The sequence below is a fragment of the Takifugu flavidus genome, chromosome 13, assembly GCF_003711565.1.
Source record: "Takifugu flavidus isolate HTHZ2018 chromosome 13, ASM371156v2, whole genome shotgun sequence".
NCBI classification, from domain to species: domain Eukaryota; kingdom Metazoa; phylum Chordata; class Actinopteri; order Tetraodontiformes; family Tetraodontidae; genus Takifugu; species Takifugu flavidus.
Genome location: NC_079532.1, coordinates 14,941,142 through 14,962,898, shown reverse-complemented (window position 1 = coordinate 14,962,898; position 21,757 = coordinate 14,941,142). Strand labels below are relative to the sequence as shown.

Sequence of the window (21,757 nt, the reverse complement as noted above, 5' to 3'; positions counted from 1 at the left end):
TAAACATGGTGTTTACAATATTGTTGTAAAATATCACGAATTGCCTTTTATGCTATAGCTATTTTAATTAAAGTAGAGTAGTTTCATGGATAAATGTGAGAAGGATCAACCGGGGTAAACTGGGAAACTTTATGTGAGCTTGTTTGTGAAGAGAACAGAATAACAATGTGTGATATCTGTTTGGGTTAGGGCTCTCAAGGCTGTGCACCTGTGCGCAGGCTGAGGGCCGCTTCGATATAGCCAAAATATGTGCAACGTGACTGAGCTGATGTAAACTATGTAACCATGGAAACGCCTTTTACTGTGTCTTGTGCTGAGTTTAATAAAAGAACCAACTTTGGTGGGGGGGGCGAGACTCTCTCCGGGACAGCGCGATCAGCAGACGTGTCTGTGACGGAGCGGAGCCCCCCTGTACAGGGTTGAAAAGCAACGTTGGCTTCTGGTCTCAATTTGTGGTGAACTTGGTTGGTGCGCCTGTCTGAGTACACTTCTGAAGATTTCGACGTCAATATCTTGTGTGTTTCGAGCTGCAAATCACAGCCATCCAATTTCAGATACGTCTGTTGTTGGACTACAATGTAAAATGTTAAAACTGACTGTCTTTTATTTGATGTTAACATTGAAATTTAAACATTTCACTCAAACAGGCAGACATGCATGGTGTAATTAGGGTTAGGGTTAGGGTTAGGGTTAGGGTTAGGGTTAGGGTTGCATATACATTGCATATATTTGAATGTTTGCCTGAAATGCTGCTAAATTTTCTTTCATACCAGAGGATTTAAAGGGGGACCTGGATATCTATGTGAAGTCCCTTGAAAAAGAACCCAATTCTCTGCATCTGCAAGAGTGAGGCACACTGAGCAGAAAGGCTTCTCCTGCCAGGATTTCCAGGTGGGATGCTGCTGCGGCAGACGTCATGACTATCTTGGATGCACATGTTGAAGTTGTGGTACGAATGTGGCCGCCTTTGGTCACTTTTAACTTGTGTCTGTGCACCAATTCCGCCGGGCGGTCGTTGCGCCCTCTAGTGGAATGAAGCATTTCGTACTCATTTTTTTTTTTACAGTTTTGTAGTCAAGCAACAGAGCCAACTCCCTTATATTGACAAATACACCTTTTTAGCTGTAGCCACAGTTCAGCATTTACAGTTTATTGTGCTGATGAGGGAGGGGTCAGAGGTGTTTCTCTTGTCTCTTGTGTTTGATAAAGTCATCTATGATCATCTGAAGGTTAAGTACTCACCTGTGGGTCATGCCTTTGACTGGGCATGATGGTGCATGTATGAGCTTTACGCAGCTATAAATTCCAGTCAAGGCGGAGAAACATCTCAAAGTTGATCCAAAGAACTGGAAGACCTCAGAATCTAAAATTCATGTTCAATATTTTTGGTTTTCCTTTTCAATAAATTTGCAAAAATGTTCAAAATTATTGCTCTTTGTCATGGGTTTTTGAGAGTAGATTTAAGGTTTTTTTTTATTTTTTAATCAAAATAATGCTTTATGATTGTTACTCAAGCAAAGGTTATGTGATCACCTTAGCAAAATAACAAGTTACAATTCCAATGAAATTTTAAGAAAATTATAATGGGACAATCAACAGATTGATCACATTTTTAAAGTTTCTGATTCCATAGGGACTTTGATCTTTCAATGCTTATAGTTCAAGGTCAAAGCCAAAGTGCTTTTTGGCCAAGGGACTTTAATCATAAAGCAACTTATAAAAGCAAGGGATCTTCAAGTGCCTTTCTTTATTTTTTAATGTTTTACCACATGTGTTTGAAGAGTGACTTTTAAAATTACAAGTAAAAATGCTTGTAATTGTACATAATTAAATTTGATATTGGATTGTTTTCTGGTAAAATAACACTGTTCCTGTATTCATCACTGAGGTAATTGACGTAGTATAAGAGCAATTTGTTAGGTTTACTTTATGTTTTGGTGATTAACTTGTATTTTCAGACGCTTGGAAAAGCGTCTAACGCAGTTCTTAAATGTGTGCTGCTTCTGTCATTTTGTGGTAGGTGTGGGTCACTTCCGGGAAGAGGACGACAGGCGATTAGTATCGAGTGTGGTCTCGTAGCAACCGGCCCAAAAGAAAACACCTTCGGAAGAGTCTTTTTATCTGACTTGACAGGAACATTTTCTATTTATTTTAACGCTGCAAACTTATTGTTGGATCAAAATGTATAATGGTGAGTTGCTGTTGGAGCGGCTGCAGATGCGGCAACGGGTAGAGGCCGAGAGACGAGAGAGGATTTTTAATGACAAAGTCAGGACGATTGGGGTATGTATGTATGTATGTATGTATGTATGTATGTATGTATGTATGTGTGTATGTGTGTGTGTATGTGTGTATGTGTGTGTGTATGTGTGTATGTGTGTGTGTGTGCGTGCGTGCGTGCGTGCGTGGTGTGTGTGTGTGTGTATAGAATTTTTTTATTTATTTTTATATAATCTAGACTTTTTTCTGTTATAAATTCTTTCATTCTACTCGGGGTCGTGATCTCAGTTACTGAAAGGCGCTTAGTAATGGATATACAATTAATGTTGAATTTGAGCAGTAGAATTTTAGTATCTCAGAACAGTTTTAGTCAATTAATCAATCAATTTTTATTTATATAGAGTCTGTTACAATCAAAATTGTCTCTAGGTGCTTTACAGAATCCCAGGGCCTGACCCCCAACAAACAACAGTGGAAAGGAGAATCTAAATCGTTTATTAATAGTTTGAGCCCATTAGCTTTTAATCATCAGTAGTTGAATAAAAATATTGCTGAGAAATTTCACAAGCACCTTGAAATGTTGTCTGGTTCTTAGATTGACAAGGAAGCCCTTGATATGCAAGTAATAGAAAAGAAGAAACGGGAGGAGGCAGCAGAAAAGGACGAGCAGGCTTATCGTGAGTTAGGATACGGTTAATTATTTATGGAACAGTTTCTCCTGAGAAGAAATAAATGATGATTTTTGTAACCTGTGTGTGATGTGCTCTCCTTCCAGATGCCGAGATGCTCCATAATAGCAGAGTCTTAAACCTCCTTCACAGGAAACAACAAAAGGAGAAACGGACCATGGAAAAGGCCCTCGTTGCTTATCAGCATCAGTGTCAGCTGCCCTGGAGCCAACGGGAGCGTGGCCTTAAGTGTGACGATGGTCAGATGATGCTCCCAGGCCTGGCGGGGGAAGACCCGTATTTTAGAGTCAGGCAGCAGAAACAGAAGGCTCAGCTCAAACAGTGGCTCATTGAGCAACAGACTGACCAATCAATCCAAAGACGTCAACAGAAGCTAAAAGGTTGGGTCTCAACAGCATGTGGCACATGACCTCATGGCTCAATCAGAACACAGGATTTTTAATAGAATATTCTCCTTCTCAGTTGGGTTTAACACTGACAACTATCAATGCTAATTTTATATATGTGAATATATAACAGATTTTAATGCTGTTGCTGAAACAGGTCAAGAGGGGGGTTGAAATAGCCTCACTTTAATTTCTCCTTTTCTTTGCAGACTGGCTCCATGACCAAAATAGAATAGAAATGGACAATAAAGCTCTGGAGCTTCAAAGTGCTGAGGTGCAGACCAGAAATGCTGTAGCAGTCGCAACAAAAGAGCACAACCTGGCCATGGTGAGTGCTTCAGCAGACAGCCATTACAGCTGGGAAGGAATGGGTCTTGAAAGGAAAGATTGCCACTTCAAATGCCAGGGCAGGTCATGAGCTTACCCATGAGTAAGGGACCTAGTCCCCATTGTTCCCCAGACACAGTAAAGTGTGTGAGTATTCCAGTTTTTTCTTCTAACATTTTTTATTAACTCTGCAAACATGAAGATGGCAGAGAAGAAGCACCGGAGCCACCTTGATGGTCTAACTGAAGCCGCCTCAACCAGGGTGGGAGTACCAGGTCTCAGAAGTGAGAGGATAGCCACACCAGAGAGACTGCAGGAGATGATTCTGTTTCAGAAACATCAGATGAAAGAAAAATGGGTAAAACGGCAACAATGCTTCTTGATTCTGAGGTTTTCCAGGGGAAACTATTCTGAGTATTTTTGTCTGTGTACCTGTAGAGGATGGAAATGGAGAAAAAGCAAGAAAATGAACATCACGACCGCGTCCGTTTGGACTCAGCTCGTACAGCTCTGCTAATGGAGAGGCAGCAGGCCAGACAGAGCAAGGAGCTGAGGTGCAATTTAGATCGCACCAATGTCAAAATTGCCCAGGAGCAGAGAGAACAGTGAGTATTTTGTTCACATTGAATCAAGTCTGTGAGGTTTCACTTCTTGATTCTGAATTTGTGTCATTTCAAGGCGACCAGACATCAGAAGAGGACGCATTGATGAAAGCTTTTTTACCCAGTTCAACACCTGCAGCAGATGAGGTTACAGGAGAGGAAGTAGAGAACACTGGGAACCCACCAGAAGTTTTAACTTCTGTTTCATCCATACGTTCACATTAAAGGCATGTTAAACTCAAAAACCTTCCTTGAATCCTTTAAGTCCATCAAGTCCCGAGCATATAAAGTTAGGTAAACACACGACACCCACAATAATCTTTTCAAGTGCATTTTAGTAAATATGGTTTTCTTAAGTGCAAAGAAAAAAACACAGTACAGAGTATATCCCTTCAGATTGGGAAAGGCAGCTTTTGTTTCACAAATGAGAAGGCATTTAAGTCTGACCTTAAAAATAAATATCAGAGAACAGATTTGATTTAAACGGTTTCAGAGACAAACTTGTCCCACTGTGTCTGCCACAGAGCCAAAGCCTTGTCCTGTTGCTCCAGTGTTAATGAACTATACCTAAAAAAAAAAGGAAAAATCAAATTTTTGTTTGAAGTCAAAACAAGTGACTTATTTCTCTTTTCCATTTCTGTGGAATGTCACCTGATGGAGTTTATGGCCAGCTGCTTGAGGGTGCCTAAAGTGGATCGAATTCCACCAAAGCCCACAAAAGCTTCATAGAAGTCGTAGGAGAGGCCTGAGGACCCAAACATGGCAGGGTCGTCAGAGCTGATGACCAGCGGGTGGTCCTCCAACATCAGCATGGCTGCAGGATGGTTTCGTAGATCTTTTACAAGCTTCATCACCTACATGAATGAGATGATGGGAAAATGCTTCTTTAAATGGGGCTTTCCTTAGCTGTCATTGGGCACACATACATACGTGTGACCTCCTGTTAGGATGTGTACCTGGTTGGAGATGGGGCACACCTCCACTGCCACGCCTCTCTTCCTGGACAGAAGTTTGGTGAGGGGATGTCGAGGCAAGGCAAATCCATGGCCCACACGAGATGTGTTCAACAACAGAGCATCCAACATGTTCTGATCGACGTCTGTACCCTCCAGGTCTTTGTAGCAGAAGACGCAAAAAGCACCTTTATGTCCAGCTTTTAGTCCAGGATGTCTCCTGATTCAGGAACCAGTAAACTTACCAGTTTCCCCAGCATGGAAATAGAAGGGAAGGGTCACCCCCTTCTGTACTGGCAGTGACAAAGCCTCTCTGAAGTACCACAGAGGCTTGCCGCTATCTTCACGGCCCACCTGGATGTGAAGAAACAAAAGATCAAAATTTAATTTGTGTGCTTTAGCTGGTTTCAGCAGCAAGACGTTAAAAATGGGGTTGCACTTGGAGTTCTAATGCTCGCCCCATTGTTGCTGGTTTCCTCTCACCATGTCAAATCCGGCCATGATATCTGGGAAGTTCCGCTGTAGCTCCATAGCTTCCTCTATGGCTTTGGTCATCACTGTCAGGTTTACTCCCCTAAAACACGCACCGGTAAAAGGTTGGAGATGAGGCAGTACCTCTGTCCCATATCAGCCAGACCTGGGATGATGCTTAAAACCAAAAACTCTCTCATTTGCAGATCTTTACATTAGCTCTTTAGTTTTGCAAGAGTTGCCGTGTCCACAGCAATGTAAAAATCGTTAGTCACCTGTGAACAGTGTAGATGATTCTTGCTCCAAAAAAGCCAGGGTTCTCTGCTGTGAATTGTCTGGTGACATCTCGGTAGGTTTTCAGGGTCCAGGCTATGTCATGCTTGCTGCCATCCAACTCATAGATCTGTGTACCAAAGGAGAAAACACAATGAAATAGAAAAATGGATCTCAGACCAGAATGAATGCAACAACCAAACCAATGGCACACCTCTGGGAGTAAAGCCCGCAGTTCCAGATACATGACATTGTCCAGGTAAAACTCTCTGAGACCCCTGTAGTAGTACTCTCTGAACACAGGAGCATATGTGACCAGACCCAATAATGCAAGGAAGGACTGTTCAAACCTGTCCCATATCACATCCTGGTTTGGGTAAACCACATTTGGATCCTGAGTGGTGAAGATGGTCAAGTTGCCTTTGATGCTGTGTGTGAGGGCATGAAGACGTTGAAGCGGACACACGCCTCTATGAGGCAATATGCACAACCTGAACATGTGAGTCACCTATTGTCCAGATCCGTGACGTTGATCAATCTGGCCCTGAGGTCCTCCAGCAGGACCCAGGGGGAGCAGAGCAACACAGTTTTGGGAAACTGGGAGGAGAAGAGGAACCTGACGGACTGGTTGTTGGTGAAGCAGATGTAGCAATGAGGCCAATAGGTCACGTTCTTTACAAGCCACTCCACGTCTGTCATGGAGAAGTCATGGACATGGAGCGCTCCTCCTGAATCAGTGACCAGAGAGACAAAAACTATGTCCATCGGTTCACGCGCAAGGAATGGAGAAATCAAAAAGGTTCAAATGAAACATTATCAGTTTGAATGTTCGCCTTTTTTAAACAGTGTGTTGTAGGTTGTTATGGAGATGCTATTTGGGGTCGATGCTAAAGATGTTCAGAATGATTTATGTAATTCTTTTCTCCTGTATCCATATCACATTAATGATAAAATACTATTTAGCACAGTTCCGTGGATATTTAATTAGGTGTATTTTGCTTTTTCAACCGTAAATATATTGTGAACTCCTGTTATTGATGTTTAATGGGGATGATGCAAGAGGATGAACAAATGATGTTTAACCAGAATTACTGGGATTAGTAAAATGGTTTAGTCTGATTGTAATATTATGGCTTTGTCCTATTTGATATGTAATTTGACTTATAAAGCCAATAATGAGAAAATTGAGATATCTGTAACCTTATGTATTTTTAAGGGAGACTTCTGCATTTTTTAAATAAAAGGAAATGCTTTTTTACCTTGTTCCTCCTGAAACAAATGATGTTGCAGAGCCAGTTTGTAGGCATCTGTTCTGCTTTTAATTGTTATTTGTGCAGAAGTCAGTCAATTCAATACTCTGACTTTGCTATTCTTATGGATGTTTGATTTGATGTCATTGTCCAGGGATAATTTCCTAGTCTTCCTCCTAGACATTAGTCTAATTTTTGCTTGATAACTTTAATTTAAAAGTGTGCTGGTCTCTCAAAATACAGTCCACAAATTACATTATGGTACTTCTGAGCCTGGAATTGTGATGTAATGACTTTTTGTAAAATAATCTATGCTAAAATCTGTGATTTCCTGACGACAGAGTTGACTACTCATTTATGTTTAGCGAGCAACTTTAGTGCAAAAAGTGCATGAGTGCTTTAGAATTGGTGGTACAACATTAAACACACCTTTAGGCATCTTTTGGAGCACACTGAAGATTGGACTGGTCCTGATGAGGGTCTTGGCCTTGAAGAAGTGCAAAGCAGGAGGAAAATCTGCTCTCCAAAGTTCCTCCTGCTTCTTTTTCATCAGAACAGAGTTCAGCCGCTGCTCCGCATCAGTTAGCATGATCTGTCCACCCATCTGCATGGAGGCTTCCAGCTTGATGAGGGCCTCTCTTTGACGGGGGTCTGGGTGGGTCAGAGCACCGCTCAAAAAGTACAAGAGCAGACAGGTCACAGCCACATGGGGGCGCTGCTTGGGCCCAGCCATGCCCCAAACGCACACAGCTAGACAGAACAACAGGGATCAGGCGGTAAGAAAGCCTATTGTGGAACCGAAACCGTCCAAATTTGCACCATCTTTGTAAACAAATGGAAGTTGTGTGAAAGGCAGATACCAGAAGTGAGAAAAAAAATCATTTGTACGTTAGCAATTTTGCCTACAGCAATCCATAGACGAACCACCTAACGCATTTTACACGAAACGGCGTAAACAAACGCAATCATCTCATTCGTTTTTTAAAAAGGTTTTAACCTGTTGGAGAACTTATGAGGACAATCTGATATAGTTACAGTGTTGACAGCAGCCATAAAAAATTGGCGCTGTCGGCTGTTTTACAAAGACATTCACACATAATTTGCAAATGTCCGGTAACTAACTTACTTACGGTGAGGATGGTAAACACAAAAATTTACTAAAGAGATGAGAGAGTAACCAAGCCTGGAGCCGTGTTTTCGTTCCTTCCGAGTACCAACCAGGCGAAAGACCCGCCCACATTGCACCAATGTGACGACATGATTGGCTGAGCCCAAACCTTGGGATTCATCTGATTGGTTAAGGGCACGCATTAGTGTTAATCGTAAAGGAGATCCACATAAAGAATACGTCTGCGGGATTTATTGCGTGTCATCTGATTGTGTACACAATTATAAACAAGCACACGTTTATGAGCGTTTATTGAAGAAGCCAACCCCGTGATAACATTCAGAGGCCAACAAAAAACACCAAAAAAAAAAAACACTTTTGTAAGTGAAAAAAGACACAGCAGACCACTTGTTACAGTTTAGATATAAATATTGGAAATTCGGCTTCAAAATTCAATTGGGTCCCCAAAGACAAAACAAATATTCATATAAGAAATAGTTTTAGATAAATCGTTTTTAAAATATACATTTTAAAAATTTGAAATGTTGGAGGAAACCTTTAGTTGATTTTTGTTGTTTACCACAGATACCAATGTTTTACTTGACTTTGTAACTGTGCAGAAATGGCAGGGTTGATGTAAATATCATTCCACAAGGCCTGAACAAAAGAATATATTACTGTTTTACTGTTGAAAGCCCTTGAAGGAGCCAGAACTGCCACTCTCATCAACACTAATATCACATCAGTCCTACTGGTAGAGTCTGGCTTGCATGTTCCTAGAGGATAAGCACTAATTGAAGTTGATGGTGTGAGGTGGTCGAATGGATTACCACACTCTGGTGCTCTGACCCATTTGTTTTGTTTACATTTCATTACTTTTGTCCTTTTGTTTTCCTTGACTGGTTCTAGATATATTCCTTGTTACCTTGTTTCAGGAAAGCCTTGCTTTATTCAGTTACAGAAGGTTAATTAAAGAATAACTGTCAAAAAACCCAGATTGAATTTTGTGGGTCAAAATAAAAGGTCATTTCTGATCAAGATTAAACAGACAATGATAACTAAAAGTAGTCAAGAAAGTTATTTATTCCTAAGAAATGTACAGGGTAGAAAATAGACAATTCCATTTTCAAAATAATCTGTCAGTCAGAAAAGAAATGGATACAGCAGATGTCACTTAAAATACCACAAAATGAAACAATCAGGTCTTTTTGCCCAAATTCACCTTTCTAGTAAGATAAAAAGACAACTGCTTGAAACAAAAGTATCAAGAAATGAACACACACGCACAAACTTATATTAACAGAAGTCCAAAAATGTACAAAAATTCTTAAAGAGCAAATAAATACGATTCACATTTGATTACGTCTAAATGGGTTTCACAGGTGCTGAGAAATGACAGCAGAGGGGGAAAAAAAGCACAACTTGAATTCACACTGCCGATTTTAAGCACTAGAAACATGGACACACACTCACACGCTCACTCCCTCACACACACACCATATGTACACATGACATCATATCACAACACCCAGACTTCAAAAATCAACAATGTCCTTCATACATCAAGTATGACAGCACACTAACTCCATTGAAGCCGATAATGCCAACTAAATGGACAGTTTACTATTGTAGCAAAGCAAAGGCTCGTCAATGGAAAGAAAGATGTTACATTTAGAAATGTGTCTCACAGTTTTTACCATTTTCATATGAAATTACTATCATCCTGCCTCAAAATCCAAAGATCCTCACAATGCCTTCAGTACCTACCACTAAAGAATCCCCATAATCCTGTCACACTATGTGATCTAGGCTTGATAGTGCCTGCAAGCAGGAAGATGAGAACTGTACACAAGTCAAGGGAATAACAAACCAAGTCTTTGTTAAGACACGATGGATTATCATCTGCTACAAAATGAAAGTGCCATTTGACAGAGAACACTTTCAAGAAGGACTTTGTTTTCTAAAACTGCAAGCTGGATAATCACGTCAACATTTTTCCGGAGACGGGTGACAGAATTATTTAACACACCATTTTTTATGTTGTCTTTTTTTATGTTGACTTAGAATCTAGTGGAGCAGAAGAAGTGTCAGGCCCACAGACTGGATACATGAGGTAGATAGTGATCTTAATTGTGGTAAAAAAAAACATTTTCTAATTAAGGGGAATGTGCAGCAGCTCCTCTGATCAATTGTGCTTGATAAGTAGAAAACTTTTTCGCGGCAGGAGTCAAACACATTGGCAGAGCACCCAACCCAATCACAATGGTTTTCTACAAGCCGTTAAAGGGGAATGGATTAATTTAAGAGTTACAGTCTGCTTTTTTGCCACTGCTACTCCTCTAGTAATGCAGAAAAATACCCGTATATAAAATCTATAGACCCTGAGGACTGATTTAGTATCATCATGGACAAGAAGATGCACTAAAAGAAACACCAATGTAAATGATGAAGAAAAAACTAATGCTACAAACATGGTGGTGTAATGCAACACCTGTTACACAAACAAGTGTTTGTTTAGTGCTTGCACCACTTGAAGGACATTGTCGCCATCTGACAGTTTAATTTGGGAGAAGAGGTAAGGATATAGTTTCATACATATCTGTATTTGACTAAAATAAGACTATTAAAGGCCACTCGAGTTGAGGATGTCTAGACTAACAAACTCCCTAGTGCATAACAGGTACATGACAACAATATAATTGTTCCAGCATTGTTGCTGGTCAAAGACATTCTTAATGATGAAGGCAGCTTCATATATGCATATAGGGTTTGTTTACTCCAGATCTAGAGAAACACTGTTAAAGTTGGGGTGAAAACAGAAAGACACTAATAATTTCTCAGGATGGTTTTATGCTTCAGCAAACATCAGTGTTATGTCCTATCACAAAGCAAATTCTCTAAACACTCATTCATACATTCACGAAGGGGAACAAGGCAATTGGCATGGGACCTGTGAGATGGAGATGGAGTCTCATAGTACCTCTTTTTCTACACCTGAGTTTAAAATTATCATAGGAACAGAAATCAGCAATCAATCAGTCCCTCTTTTCTTCACCACAGTCTCTTTTTAGTATGTAGCGGCTCGTTTGAGCAGTACAGTTGCTATAAATGACAGACAGGTTGTGTTCAGTGGCCTTTCATCCACTTGGAATTCAATGGCTCAGAGAGAAGAGGGCTGTCCTGTGTCCTCTGTGTTTGGCAGGTCAGCCTAGTGGTTAAATGGGCTGCCCTTCTACTGGAGGATCCTCAATCAAATGCTCATGTTGGAAAACAACCACCATTTCTGAAGTGTCCTTGATCAAGACAGAAAATCCATCCCAGTTTCACAGAACAAAATTGGGCACTGTATGTAGAAGGACAGGTAAGAGACAAATGTTATCCTGGGCTCAAGAACATTTCACATTATTATCTCAATAATACCAGCTGCCTGTTGGGATCTTCTAAAGCCAGATGAGCAAAAGAAAGCCAAAGGTTTTAGTCCAGTGTAGGAACAATCAGTAATAGATGTACTATGTGTGGAGCAAAAAGATCCTAGTTTCTGTGGGATGCAACCAGCCAGCATATTCTGCCTAGTTATTACGCTGCTCTTTCATGATGGTCTTTGTTCAATGCCTAAACAGAGAAAAAATAAATCAGGCATCACATTAAAATCAGATGATAATGATGGCATAATTATTATTATTTCAAATGCAATGATGCATGAAATGTTATTATTTTTATTTTATTTTAGGTATATCCTGTCACCTTTAGTATTTACTGCTAGAGCCACCTGGAGTAGTCGTCATCTGTTGTCTGCGATTAACAAAAAGATAATTTCTTGAAGCTCATAACATACTATTTCTAACATCAGCTACAGGTATTGAAGAGATAGTGTTCCAAGTTTGGTGCATTTAAAAGTGGATACTTAATACTACTACTACAATAATAATATGACTATTAAACTATGAATCACAGAAGACTAAATCACTCCATTCACCTTGGATGGATTAAGTGTTCTGGAGGCAGGCCTCTCTGCTGAAGCATCATTCCCTGGAAGTGCCCTGCAGCCCGGGGAGGTCTGTACATGGCCATGCATGTCTGACCTGGAGAGTAGGGCAGCTGCTGGGGCCGCTGTAGAGCTTCCATCAGGTGTGGGTGAGGTCTTTGTGCAACATAGCATCCCGGATCGAGGTATGGCTGCCCTGGGTAACGGACAGCATTGGCACCAGGCATCAGGTGGGGTGGAGGAATGCCACCTTGCTGCATCCCGGGGTGCACAGCTCGAGGGCCATACATGTAGCCAGCCATTGCAGACCGTTGATGTGCGGCTGCCTGGGTGCTGCGATGCTGGGAAGCAGCATTATGACTGTCCAAGTCCAGAATTTCTTTTGGGCTTTCAGGTTGCTCCAAGTTTTCTTTATGTACAGTTTTTGTTGGACTGCAGACAGCATTGCTGCTGCATCCAATGAGCCCCTCTCTCGTGTCACTTTTTCCATCACATGGACCTCCAGAATGAGGTCCTGCTTCAGGCAAACGACCAGGTGACACCAGTGTAGCACCTCTGGGGCCTTCAGTGCCAATGGCTGATATGCTACTCTCTTTTAAATGACCCCGGACACTAGGTACAGGTAGGAATACACTTGGTTGAATTGACTGGTGAGGCTGATAATGAGGTTGATGCCACTCCTCTAGGGGGTAACGTCCTTTGCTGTTGTTTACCTGATTTTGGACTTGTGCTTGGGGCTGGAGCTGGGGGTAGTAGTGTTGCTGCTGGTACTGATGAGGGGAATACAATGGGTGAGACTGTGAGTGGTGCTGCCCTTGCATGTGGTAGGAATAGGGAGGGCCTCCCTGCTGGTGATAGGTGGGGTGCTGAGCAGTATTATTATGAAGTGGTTTCTTGGTGTGGCTGTCATATGTGTGGTGAGCAGATGGAGTCACAGGTCTTGTCATGTTCCGTTGACTCAAATGTTGATGGCTTCCTTGGACATATGGACCCATGGCTCCATTTGCCTGGCCCTCAGAGTATTGAGGTGTGGTTGTAATATGAGCAGATTCTGGCCCTCTCTGGGCCTGCATATCTTGGTTATTTCCCAGCACTACTGTTGGCTGATGATTGGGGTTAAAATCCTGGTGTTTATAAATACAATTAGAGGGCTCTGATATCATTGCAGTGTTTGTTGGTGCAGTAGCAGAGCTCTGCATGTCCTTTCTACTTGTAGGATCACTGGGTAGTTGATCCCTATTGTCTGCTGGGCTTAGCTGCGAAGGTAATCGTGGAGTAGGGTGACTGAGATGTTGACCTGAACTGGGTGAGCATTGTGGAGAGGAAGATGATTGATGTGGGTCATGGTCAGTAGGCAACAAAGAATTGTTTGGCTGCGTATTCTGGTTCACGTGCTGCAAGGATCTCTGAGGATGGCAATGAGAAGTTGGACTCTGAGTTGTATGTTGTTGCTGTGGCTGAATGCTTTGCTGTTCACTTGGCTGATGTTCATTCTGCAAATGAGCCAAGCTGTTCTCTGAAAACACCTGAGCACCATCTTCAGACATTGAAACAGGTAGTTGTAGGGTCTTTTCCTGTGCAGGGCTCTGTGGTTTGTCCTGCAGACTGTGGCGTGTATTCTGGGGTCCAGTGTGTGGCATTGGGTCATCATCAGACTTAAGATGGGTTAAAGCACCACTGAGATGACTGGCAGATTGTCTTTGGCCAACCTCTTGCTTTTGACCCTCTCTGTGTGGAACCTCTACTTCAGGATGAATGAAATGTGATCTGCCTGGATTTAGAGCTGGGGGGCTGTTTATACCCTCCGATAGCTCCACCTGGTGTGCTGGGGAGCGAGGGATGGAGTCATGCTCTTGAGCAACTGAAACGTTTTGATGCACTAAAGCATTATTGGAACTGTTGGCTCCTATCTTCTCAGATGCTGTCCCTGTTTACAAACAAAATAAGAACAAAAATATGGATTCAACAAGTAATCATTACTTCACAAGCATAATAAAGTCTAAAAAAATGTAATTATTATAGCAACGTGTTATAATGTCAGATACACATAAGAGAGTAAAATCAAAACAGAAATCTAACCAATATTGTTTTATTCTAAAAAAGTGGAAATCAAGAAATCTGCAAGTAAACGACATGCTTCTTTGTTTAGAGGCTCCAGGCAATCAGCAAAAAAATTATGAAACTGTTTAATATTTAACTAGCTACTTACTGTGAAAATTATTAAAATCTAATTTCAAAAGTCATGTTACACAAAACAGACAGAGCAAAGGGTGTATGCTGTTCCAATACAGTTTAGAAAGAATATTTGTGTGGAGAAAAGTTAGACTGGAATAACGAGTTGCTGTAAAACACTTTAAGATAAGGTCAGCTCTACCTTTGGGCTGCATGTCTGTCTGTTGTGAAGGTTGGCTGTCTGGCCCATTGTCTCTTGCAGGATGCAGCAGCTGAACCTCAGGGGCAGGGGGAGGCTGCTGAGAGGGGTGAGTTGGGATGCTGCCAATTCCTGATGGGGGTGCAGACTGCTGAAAGTTCCCCATTTGCTGATGAGGGGCACCAGCAGGGGGTCCAGAGGAGGCTGACAGCTGCTGTAGGGCCAGCATCTCTGGGCTGTCCAGCATGGAGGCTAAGTGTGTTCTGCCAGTAGAGTCCGTGTGTGGAACAGGGGGCCGTGTAGACATGGGCAACTGGGAGCTGACTGCTGCAGACATTTGATACTGCGCATTGGGGGGAGGGTGAGGGTAACCAGCAGCTTCTGGCCATGGTTTATGCCCCACAGGTGGGGGTATACCACCATAAGTGAAATTGCGCATCGCACTTGGATCTTGCGTGCATATCCCATTAGGTCTTTCCTGATGATTCATACCAGGCCACATATTAGACGGTCCAATACCATGAGGTCTCAAACCTGGAAAGTTGTACTGAGTGGGCCTATTGCCTATGGGATGCATGTTCATGCCCTCTGGATGGTGGTGGGATGGGTACATGCTGGCTTCAGGAGGGGGACCAGACTGCAGAGCTATGGGACGTGGACCCAAAGAGGGCCCATGAGTTGGACCCATGTAGGGAGGCTGCTGCTGGTGATGAGGCTGTTGGTGGTTTGGATCATGGCCCATTGGGTACCGAGGACCAACGTGGCATCTTTCAACCCTGTGATGCTAGTGGGAGAGAATAAATTAATTGACATGCATCAGTATCTACTATTTGGTATTATAAGATACCAAATAGTAGATACTGATGCATGTCAGTATCTACTATTTGGTATTGTAAGATGCAAATGCTTGAAAACAGGAAGAACATGTATGAGTCATGTAGTCCCTCAGTAAAATCCTATATCAAAGACTGTAATAATTTGTTTTAAGTTATCACCAAGTTTGTATACCTGCATGTTAAAGTTGGGTGGGACATGATTCAAACTGGGGTTTCCATGTCTTGGAATGTAAGTCGGGTAACCAAAGCGGGAATCCATAGGCATTCTCGGTGCATACATGTGTGCACCATTGGTATTCGGCAAATGATGAAACTTACGAGAAAAAATTCAAAATACAACATATAAGCTTTGTCCTACACTGTACCTGCATGTGAATATTATAGTTAATTTTACCAAAAAAAAAAGGTTATAAAACCAGCATGTATACCTGTTGTCCTGGGTGGTACATGCGCCTCACATCTCTTTCACGGATGTGCTGCTGGCCAGGAGGAAGGCCTTGTTGGTGATGAGGGCCGGTGGCCCAGTGAGGGGGAGGAAGTGGCCTCGATAACTTGTAATCTTCCTCTGAAGGTGTGTTGCCTTTGTCTCCATGGAAGTTTCGTTTACGCTGGACTTGTTCAGTGGCCTTGATGAGACTTTCAGGGCCCAAATGTTTACTGTTACGATTGCGCTTTTTGTCCTTGCGCTCCTTTTCTTCTTTGTTAATGTGGAATTCCTCATCCGTGTCAGCATCCTCAGATGGAAAGTGTTTTAATAAAGCCCGGTTAAAACACCGTTCCAGAGACTCTGCCATGATAGTGTATTCTGAGGAAAGACAGGCATCGGCGGTGGTGAATTAATGAAACAGCAGATGCAATTCTCTTTCATATGACCTTCCTTCATTAACACGGCCAAAAAAACATGCCTGAAACACAGCAAATGTATATTTTTAAAAAAATAAACAAAACAAGCTGCCCATTTCAGAAGCACCACCTCTTACACACCTCACCAGTGCCTTTAAACTATGGATGACACATACATTATCTATACTGGTCTATATACCAAACATCAGGCACACTTGTTATCTGTTCTCAAACCAGCTCTGGATGGATGGCAAGGTCAGAGGGTATAAGTCTGGCCCCTTGCTGCTTCACCCCTTCCCTTTTCCTCCTCCTTCTCCTGCTGCTCCACCCTGGGCCTCCTATCTCACACCCCTCCCCACCATCCCTGAGGGAAGAATTCAGTTGAATGGATGGCTCCAGACAGGGCTTAGGGGCAGGAATGTTTCTCTGGCACTGGAGGGCTCACTTCCCCCTGAGCAGTGGAGAACAGCTCAATCACTCCTCATTAATCACTGTCAAGACTGCCCTGGCCCAGGCCCCAACAACTGCTGAGTCCGGCCGATTTTCTTTAGTTGTCTCTCCTATATTCACCTCAAAACTTCATACACTGGCTCATAGAGGCACAGAGGTAAAAGAATTAAAAGCCGAAGCAAAATTATAATTGTGGAGATGGTGTCTGTTTATGAAATCATGTTCATTTACCGCTTTCATCTCCATTGTATTCAGCGCAATTTTCAAACATGAGCTTTACATCAGCAATAAACTCCTCCTTTGTAATGTACTCCCCATCATTGATCTTCCTTTCAATGGTGGACAGGTCCATAGGAGTCTGAGAAGTTTGAAAGTAAAACAAAATTCATTAGTGATTAATTAGTTTCCTGGTTGAATAAATTATATACATAAAATAGAGACCTAACACATTATGTGTACCATTATACATTCATGACATAGCAGCCACATTTGATTTGTCTTAGTACCTTGATGATCTCATGATAATTGGGAGCATAAGATTCATCCACAGGTTCCAAGAAAGGCCAAGCATCTTTATGGCTTTTCAAAGCCTCAAGCACTGAAGAATGGAGATTGTAAATTAGAAAAGATAACAATGGAGCTACAGGTAAGTAATTGCTCAAAAGGCCTACCTTTGTATAGAGCAGTGTAGTCATCATCAAGTTCATAGCTAAAATGTCAAACATATTTAAAATGGTCATACTTAAGTCCATTAAAGTCAGCTCTGAAGAGAGACATTAAAACTTACAACTCTTTATTTCTTTTTGTTCTGGGGGCAGGAGAAGAAGGGTCCAGATTCAAAAGTTCTGATGGCAGGTCTTTGCCTTGAGAAAGTAACATGGCCTTTTCCTCTCGCATCATCCGCCTCTTGGCTCTTTCTGGAAGAGGACAGAAAAACAAACAAACATCTCTGGAAGGTGCAAGGCTGGATCATTTTTGGCACATATGAGTTGCAGTGCTATGGTGAAACTCCACTGAGACTGTTGGGAGATCAAATTAAAAACAGACCTAGGAAAACAGAGCAGCAACTCAGACAGAAGTAAACAGAGAGGGAATCATCAGCTATATTTCTTAGGCCCAGCTGATCAAAAGAGCAGAAGAGAGCAGATAGCATATATATCATTGCTTTATCTTTTAAAATGAGAGGCCTGCCAGCCCCCCTGGTGTGTGGATTAAAGAGATATGAGGGAGGATTCCACATATGCAATACACACAGAGAGAAGGCCAGGTCCTGCTGTTCATCTATAATACATTAATGAGGCTCCTCCACTGAAGCACAATCAGCAGTTCATTAACCCTTGACAGATGACATCAGAGGATGGGGGAGAGAAGTGATCCTGTGATTAAAGACCCTCAACATTCCCTCTCACAGTGTCTGTGTACTATACATAAATCACATGGCTTCCACTGCTATTATTGTCTTCTGAACCTTTTAAGACCAAACCAGAGATGTGAAAACCTGTGCATAGGGTGTCATCATAAACACCAATATGCAAAGACGTCCCATATTTCCCTTTAGATGGACTGGTGATTAAATTATTGAATTCTTTATTTGAGTTTGACACCTCAAACCCTAGCAAAGTTGCTAGAATAGTGCAGCAATACAGGAAAGGAATTAGAACCATATTTGTGTTCACCAAAATAAGTCACCGATCTTACCTTCCACAGCTTTGATCTTCTCCATCTTTTCTCTTTGCTGTTCTTCCTGTAAAAGTCTTTCTTCTTCTCGCCGTTGTTCTGCAAGAAGGGCCTGTCTGTCCAACTCTTCATCTTTCCTCTTCTCATCTTCAGCTATGGATATCTGATTGTCCTATGTGAACAAACATGTACGATTACTGAAACAGCAGTATAAGTATATGCATCAATAACCACAAATAAAGAACAATAAAAACAGTTTGAAAGACAATAAGGAAAATAGTAATAAATAAAAATGCTAATTCAAAGTGTTTCATGGCATGTTACAATAAATTCAGATCTTTTGTACTCAGACAAAACTACAAACCTCTTCTTTTTGGTTGTATCCATCAGAGAACCGTTGTGAAATGCAAACTGGTTTTGGATCCAGTAGCTTCTGCTTCTGTTCATGTTCCTAAAGATAGTTATCATACAGCTTAGTGAGGGTCATGGTTAAAATGGGCAATCATCAAAAATTTTAAAAGCATAAGCAGCACATGAAGAAAGCTAAACACATCAGTTATTTTTTCCTTTCAATTGCAATTAACATTCATGCCTGTCGTTTAATTGCAGGCAACAGTAAAAGACAGCCATCCACGCACAAGCCATCACTCTGACAGGCCCTGGGGAGTTGTGAAGAACCAGTAAGAATTATGAAGTAACTGGCTCTCCATTTCCCTTCCCCCAACTCATCTCAAGATGCCATTCAACAATTTCTCCCAGGGGGTGACAGCTATTAGCATAGTTTAGAGGAAAAGACTAAAACTGAAACTCTTAACGTCCCTTATGACTCTGATATACTGATTATGCCAAGAAAATAAACTGAGCTAGTGTGAGGTGACATTGTTTAGCTCAAATGTGCGCGTGACATGACACAACACAGCAAAACCTGCTGCTAATGTTTTAGTGTGCACAGTCTGTAACTAATATTTTATATGTATCCATAATATGAGCATGGAATCAGAGTAGGCTGAAACAGGAGTGGAGAATTTCCTTTAAAACCTGCTTCTATCTGGGATACATAAAAAATAACAAAAAAAAATAATCCTTTTCCCCTTCACCTCTACATTGATTTAGTGTGAAAACCTTGCATATCCCAGGGCACCACAGCGCCTCCCAACATTAGGCTTATACTAAATTCCCACCTTCCTTGCACTATGCTCGAGATAGATTGCATCTGGTGTCACCAATTAGAGAGGTCGAGAGAATCCTGCAGCACAGAGAGTCTGTCACTCAAACGGCTTCACGCTGCCTCAAAGTGAGCTGCAGCCTGCCGTCAGTGCCCTGTGAAATAACTAGTGACAACAGCCGCAGACACAAGGAAAGAAACCACCATGCTGCATACAGTGCGCATTTGCATGCTTGCAGACACACACCTTTACAAAGTGAGATATATTTATATAATGCACAGTGCTGGCAAAGAGTATTCACCCTGTAGAAGGCTGTTAGAATCAGTGTTAATATAAGGTTTTCTTCCCCTCAAGAACTTAACAATAGTTTTATTATTGTTCTATTTTTATCATTCTTTAAATGACTGACCTAATTCACTAGCCGTTTAACCAACTAAGACTTCTATTATAATCCTGCAGTTAATAAAATTACAGGCTCACTGGTGCAAATCTGCTACTATTCTATCATGAAGACTTGGGGTGACTCCAACTCCTGGGTTCATGGCTGTTGAATATAATCTGGCCAAAAAGAAATACTATTTCAGTGGTATTTATTTTTCTATTCTTATTCAATTTCAAGCTGTAAAAAATGAATACTGAATGATACACACTTTTCAAACTGATCCTTACCATGTGCTGACACAACTCCACATGAATGTTGCTACTCGGTATGTTGAAAAACGTCAGGTACACTCTTTCTGAATAGTTCATATAAAGAATCGGAACAGTGTACAACTAAAGAATGACAGACTCTTCTGCCAGCATTAAACTATCAGCCTAACTCTCAATTCCGCCTGTGGTTTTGGAGTAAGAATAAGTTTCCAAGGCAGTGGAAACAGGGTAATGGGTTGAAATACAGGAAGGAATTTAAGTGGGACATGCAGAATGCGGGTATTTGTGACTCATATTTACTATAAAACTGCCTCCAAATTATCTCCAGTTTGTCTTTAAGTACCTGATAGAATAAAGCAACAACCAATGACTAACCAGCCACAACAAAACCACCACCATCAAACTTTTCTCTTTCATACAACCAAAACCAGTATGAGACCACAACGTCCTACATACAGACTAATGTTTAAAGCTAGTGAAATGACTGCGTTATATACACATTTTATAATTAGGATGTGTTCAATAAGAGAGGGCGTGGAGATGTGTTTGAATTTATAATAGTTTGTAGGTTAAAATCACACCAAAGGAAGTTAAAAAAAACTTTGCATTTTTGAATATTTCTTTGGTAATGGCTGACAAACTGCAGATAAATAAAGATAAGCTGGGTTGCTTGCGGTGATACAGCTAAATTAGTCATGTCCCTCCCAGGGGCCTGACCTTGTGCTCAATCATGCTTCTGATCTCAGGCAGGAAGTTTTGGCTGATGATACGGTACAGGTGGCGGTCCTGTGGGGAGGTTTTGTCCTTGATGCTCTCAGCCAAACTGACCCACTGTTCCTCTGTTTCACACACAAGGGACCAAGGGCCTCGCTTACACCCTGGCAGAAGAAAGGAAGAAAGATAAAGCTGGTTAGCTGGACTGCAGAAACAGGTATAAAACTCAAGATTCCAAAAAGACTTAATTTAGTCTTCTATAATGTTGGGATGAAAACCAAATTGTTTCACCTGTGATTTGGCAGACATCTTCCTGTTCATTTTCTGTGTTCCCCTCTGTCGCTTCACTGTCCACATCACTGAAAAAATTAAAACAATTGATCCTAATATACCTACAAAGATGAAGGATGATGAAACTTAAGTACAGTATACAAGAAAATCAAATTTGAAAAAATCACCTTGCTCTGCATAAATGAGATTGTAACCATTTGAGTGTTTTGTTCCATTTACAGTTGTCATTGTATGGTCTGAAGTAAACTTTTTAATCTGACAAGTCAGGGCTGACGCATACACCATTGCGTTAGCAGAGTAATGTTAGGATTATAAAAGATGAATGCTTTCCACTGTACATGAATGTTACATAACATTCCTATAATTTTATATAATTGGAGCCATTTCTCACCAAAGGACTGATTCCCAATCTACACACAGTCTGAATAATAATGATAATGTTATGATGATTGTGAATTGTTAGATTACATAAATCTTGTATTTCAATCGCATAC

The 21,757-nt window shown here is 41.4% G+C and overlaps 3 protein-coding genes across 6 annotated transcripts in view; 1 reads left to right on the top strand and 2 right to left on the bottom strand.

Annotated features, from left to right (window-relative positions):
• The first annotated feature begins 1,976 nt into the window (after positions 1-1,976).
• Positions 1,977-4,469, top strand: ribc2 (RIB43A domain with coiled-coils 2). Its single transcript, XM_057052711.1, has 7 exons — positions 1,977-2,283; positions 2,816-2,897; positions 2,996-3,289; positions 3,505-3,623; positions 3,825-3,980; positions 4,061-4,227; positions 4,301-4,469. The coding sequence occupies exons 1-7, from the start codon at positions 2,182-2,184 to the stop codon at positions 4,368-4,370; spliced, it is 990 nt and encodes a 329-aa protein (XP_056908691.1). The 5' UTR covers positions 1,977-2,181; the 3' UTR covers positions 4,371-4,469.
• Positions 4,470-4,541: 72 nt separating this feature from the next.
• Positions 4,542-8,401, bottom strand: ada2a (adenosine deaminase 2a). 2 transcript variants are annotated; one of them, XM_057052710.1, is made up of 10 exons: positions 8,298-8,401; positions 7,601-7,921; positions 6,430-6,649; positions 6,136-6,349; positions 5,924-6,051; positions 5,661-5,751; positions 5,423-5,531; positions 5,181-5,338; positions 4,876-5,078; positions 4,542-4,791 (listed from the first exon to the last, which is right to left on the bottom strand). In XM_057052710.1, the coding sequence occupies exons 2-10, from the start codon at positions 7,902-7,904 to the stop codon at positions 4,704-4,706; spliced, it is 1,515 nt and encodes a 504-aa protein (XP_056908690.1). In that variant the 5' UTR covers positions 7,905-7,921; positions 8,298-8,401; the 3' UTR covers positions 4,542-4,703. The 2 variants fall into 2 exon arrangements, with proteins under 2 accessions (XP_056908690.1, XP_056908688.1); XM_057052708.1 differs by having other exon boundaries at positions 8,302-8,398.
• A 943-nt stretch (positions 8,402-9,344) lies between these two features.
• Positions 9,345-21,757, bottom strand: part of LOC130536632 (chromatin remodeling regulator CECR2) — a 28,027-nt gene continuing 15,614 nt past the window's right edge. For 2 of the 3 annotated variants that reach the window (XM_057052705.1, XM_057052706.1), the window contains exons 6-19: positions 21,264-21,331; positions 20,976-21,136; positions 18,806-18,892; positions 18,463-18,613; positions 17,552-17,681; positions 17,436-17,473; positions 17,271-17,362; positions 16,996-17,122; positions 15,900-16,276; positions 15,644-15,784; positions 14,639-15,419; positions 12,256-14,191; positions 12,024-12,071; positions 9,345-11,891 (exon numbers count right to left, since the gene is read on the bottom strand). In XM_057052705.1, coding sequence (XP_056908685.1) covers positions 12,026-12,071; positions 12,256-14,191; positions 14,639-15,419; positions 15,644-15,784; positions 15,900-16,276; positions 16,996-17,122; positions 17,271-17,362; positions 17,436-17,473; positions 17,552-17,681; positions 18,463-18,613; positions 18,806-18,892; positions 20,976-21,136; positions 21,264-21,331 — 4,135 coding nt within the window. In that variant the 3' untranslated portion in view covers positions 9,345-11,891; positions 12,024-12,025. The remainder of the gene's footprint in view (positions 11,892-12,023; positions 12,072-12,255; positions 14,192-14,638; positions 15,420-15,643; positions 15,785-15,899; positions 16,277-16,995; positions 17,123-17,270; positions 17,363-17,435; positions 17,474-17,551; positions 17,682-18,462; positions 18,614-18,805; positions 18,893-20,975; positions 21,137-21,263; positions 21,332-21,757) is intronic. The other variant, XM_057052707.1, reaches the window with a different exon arrangement.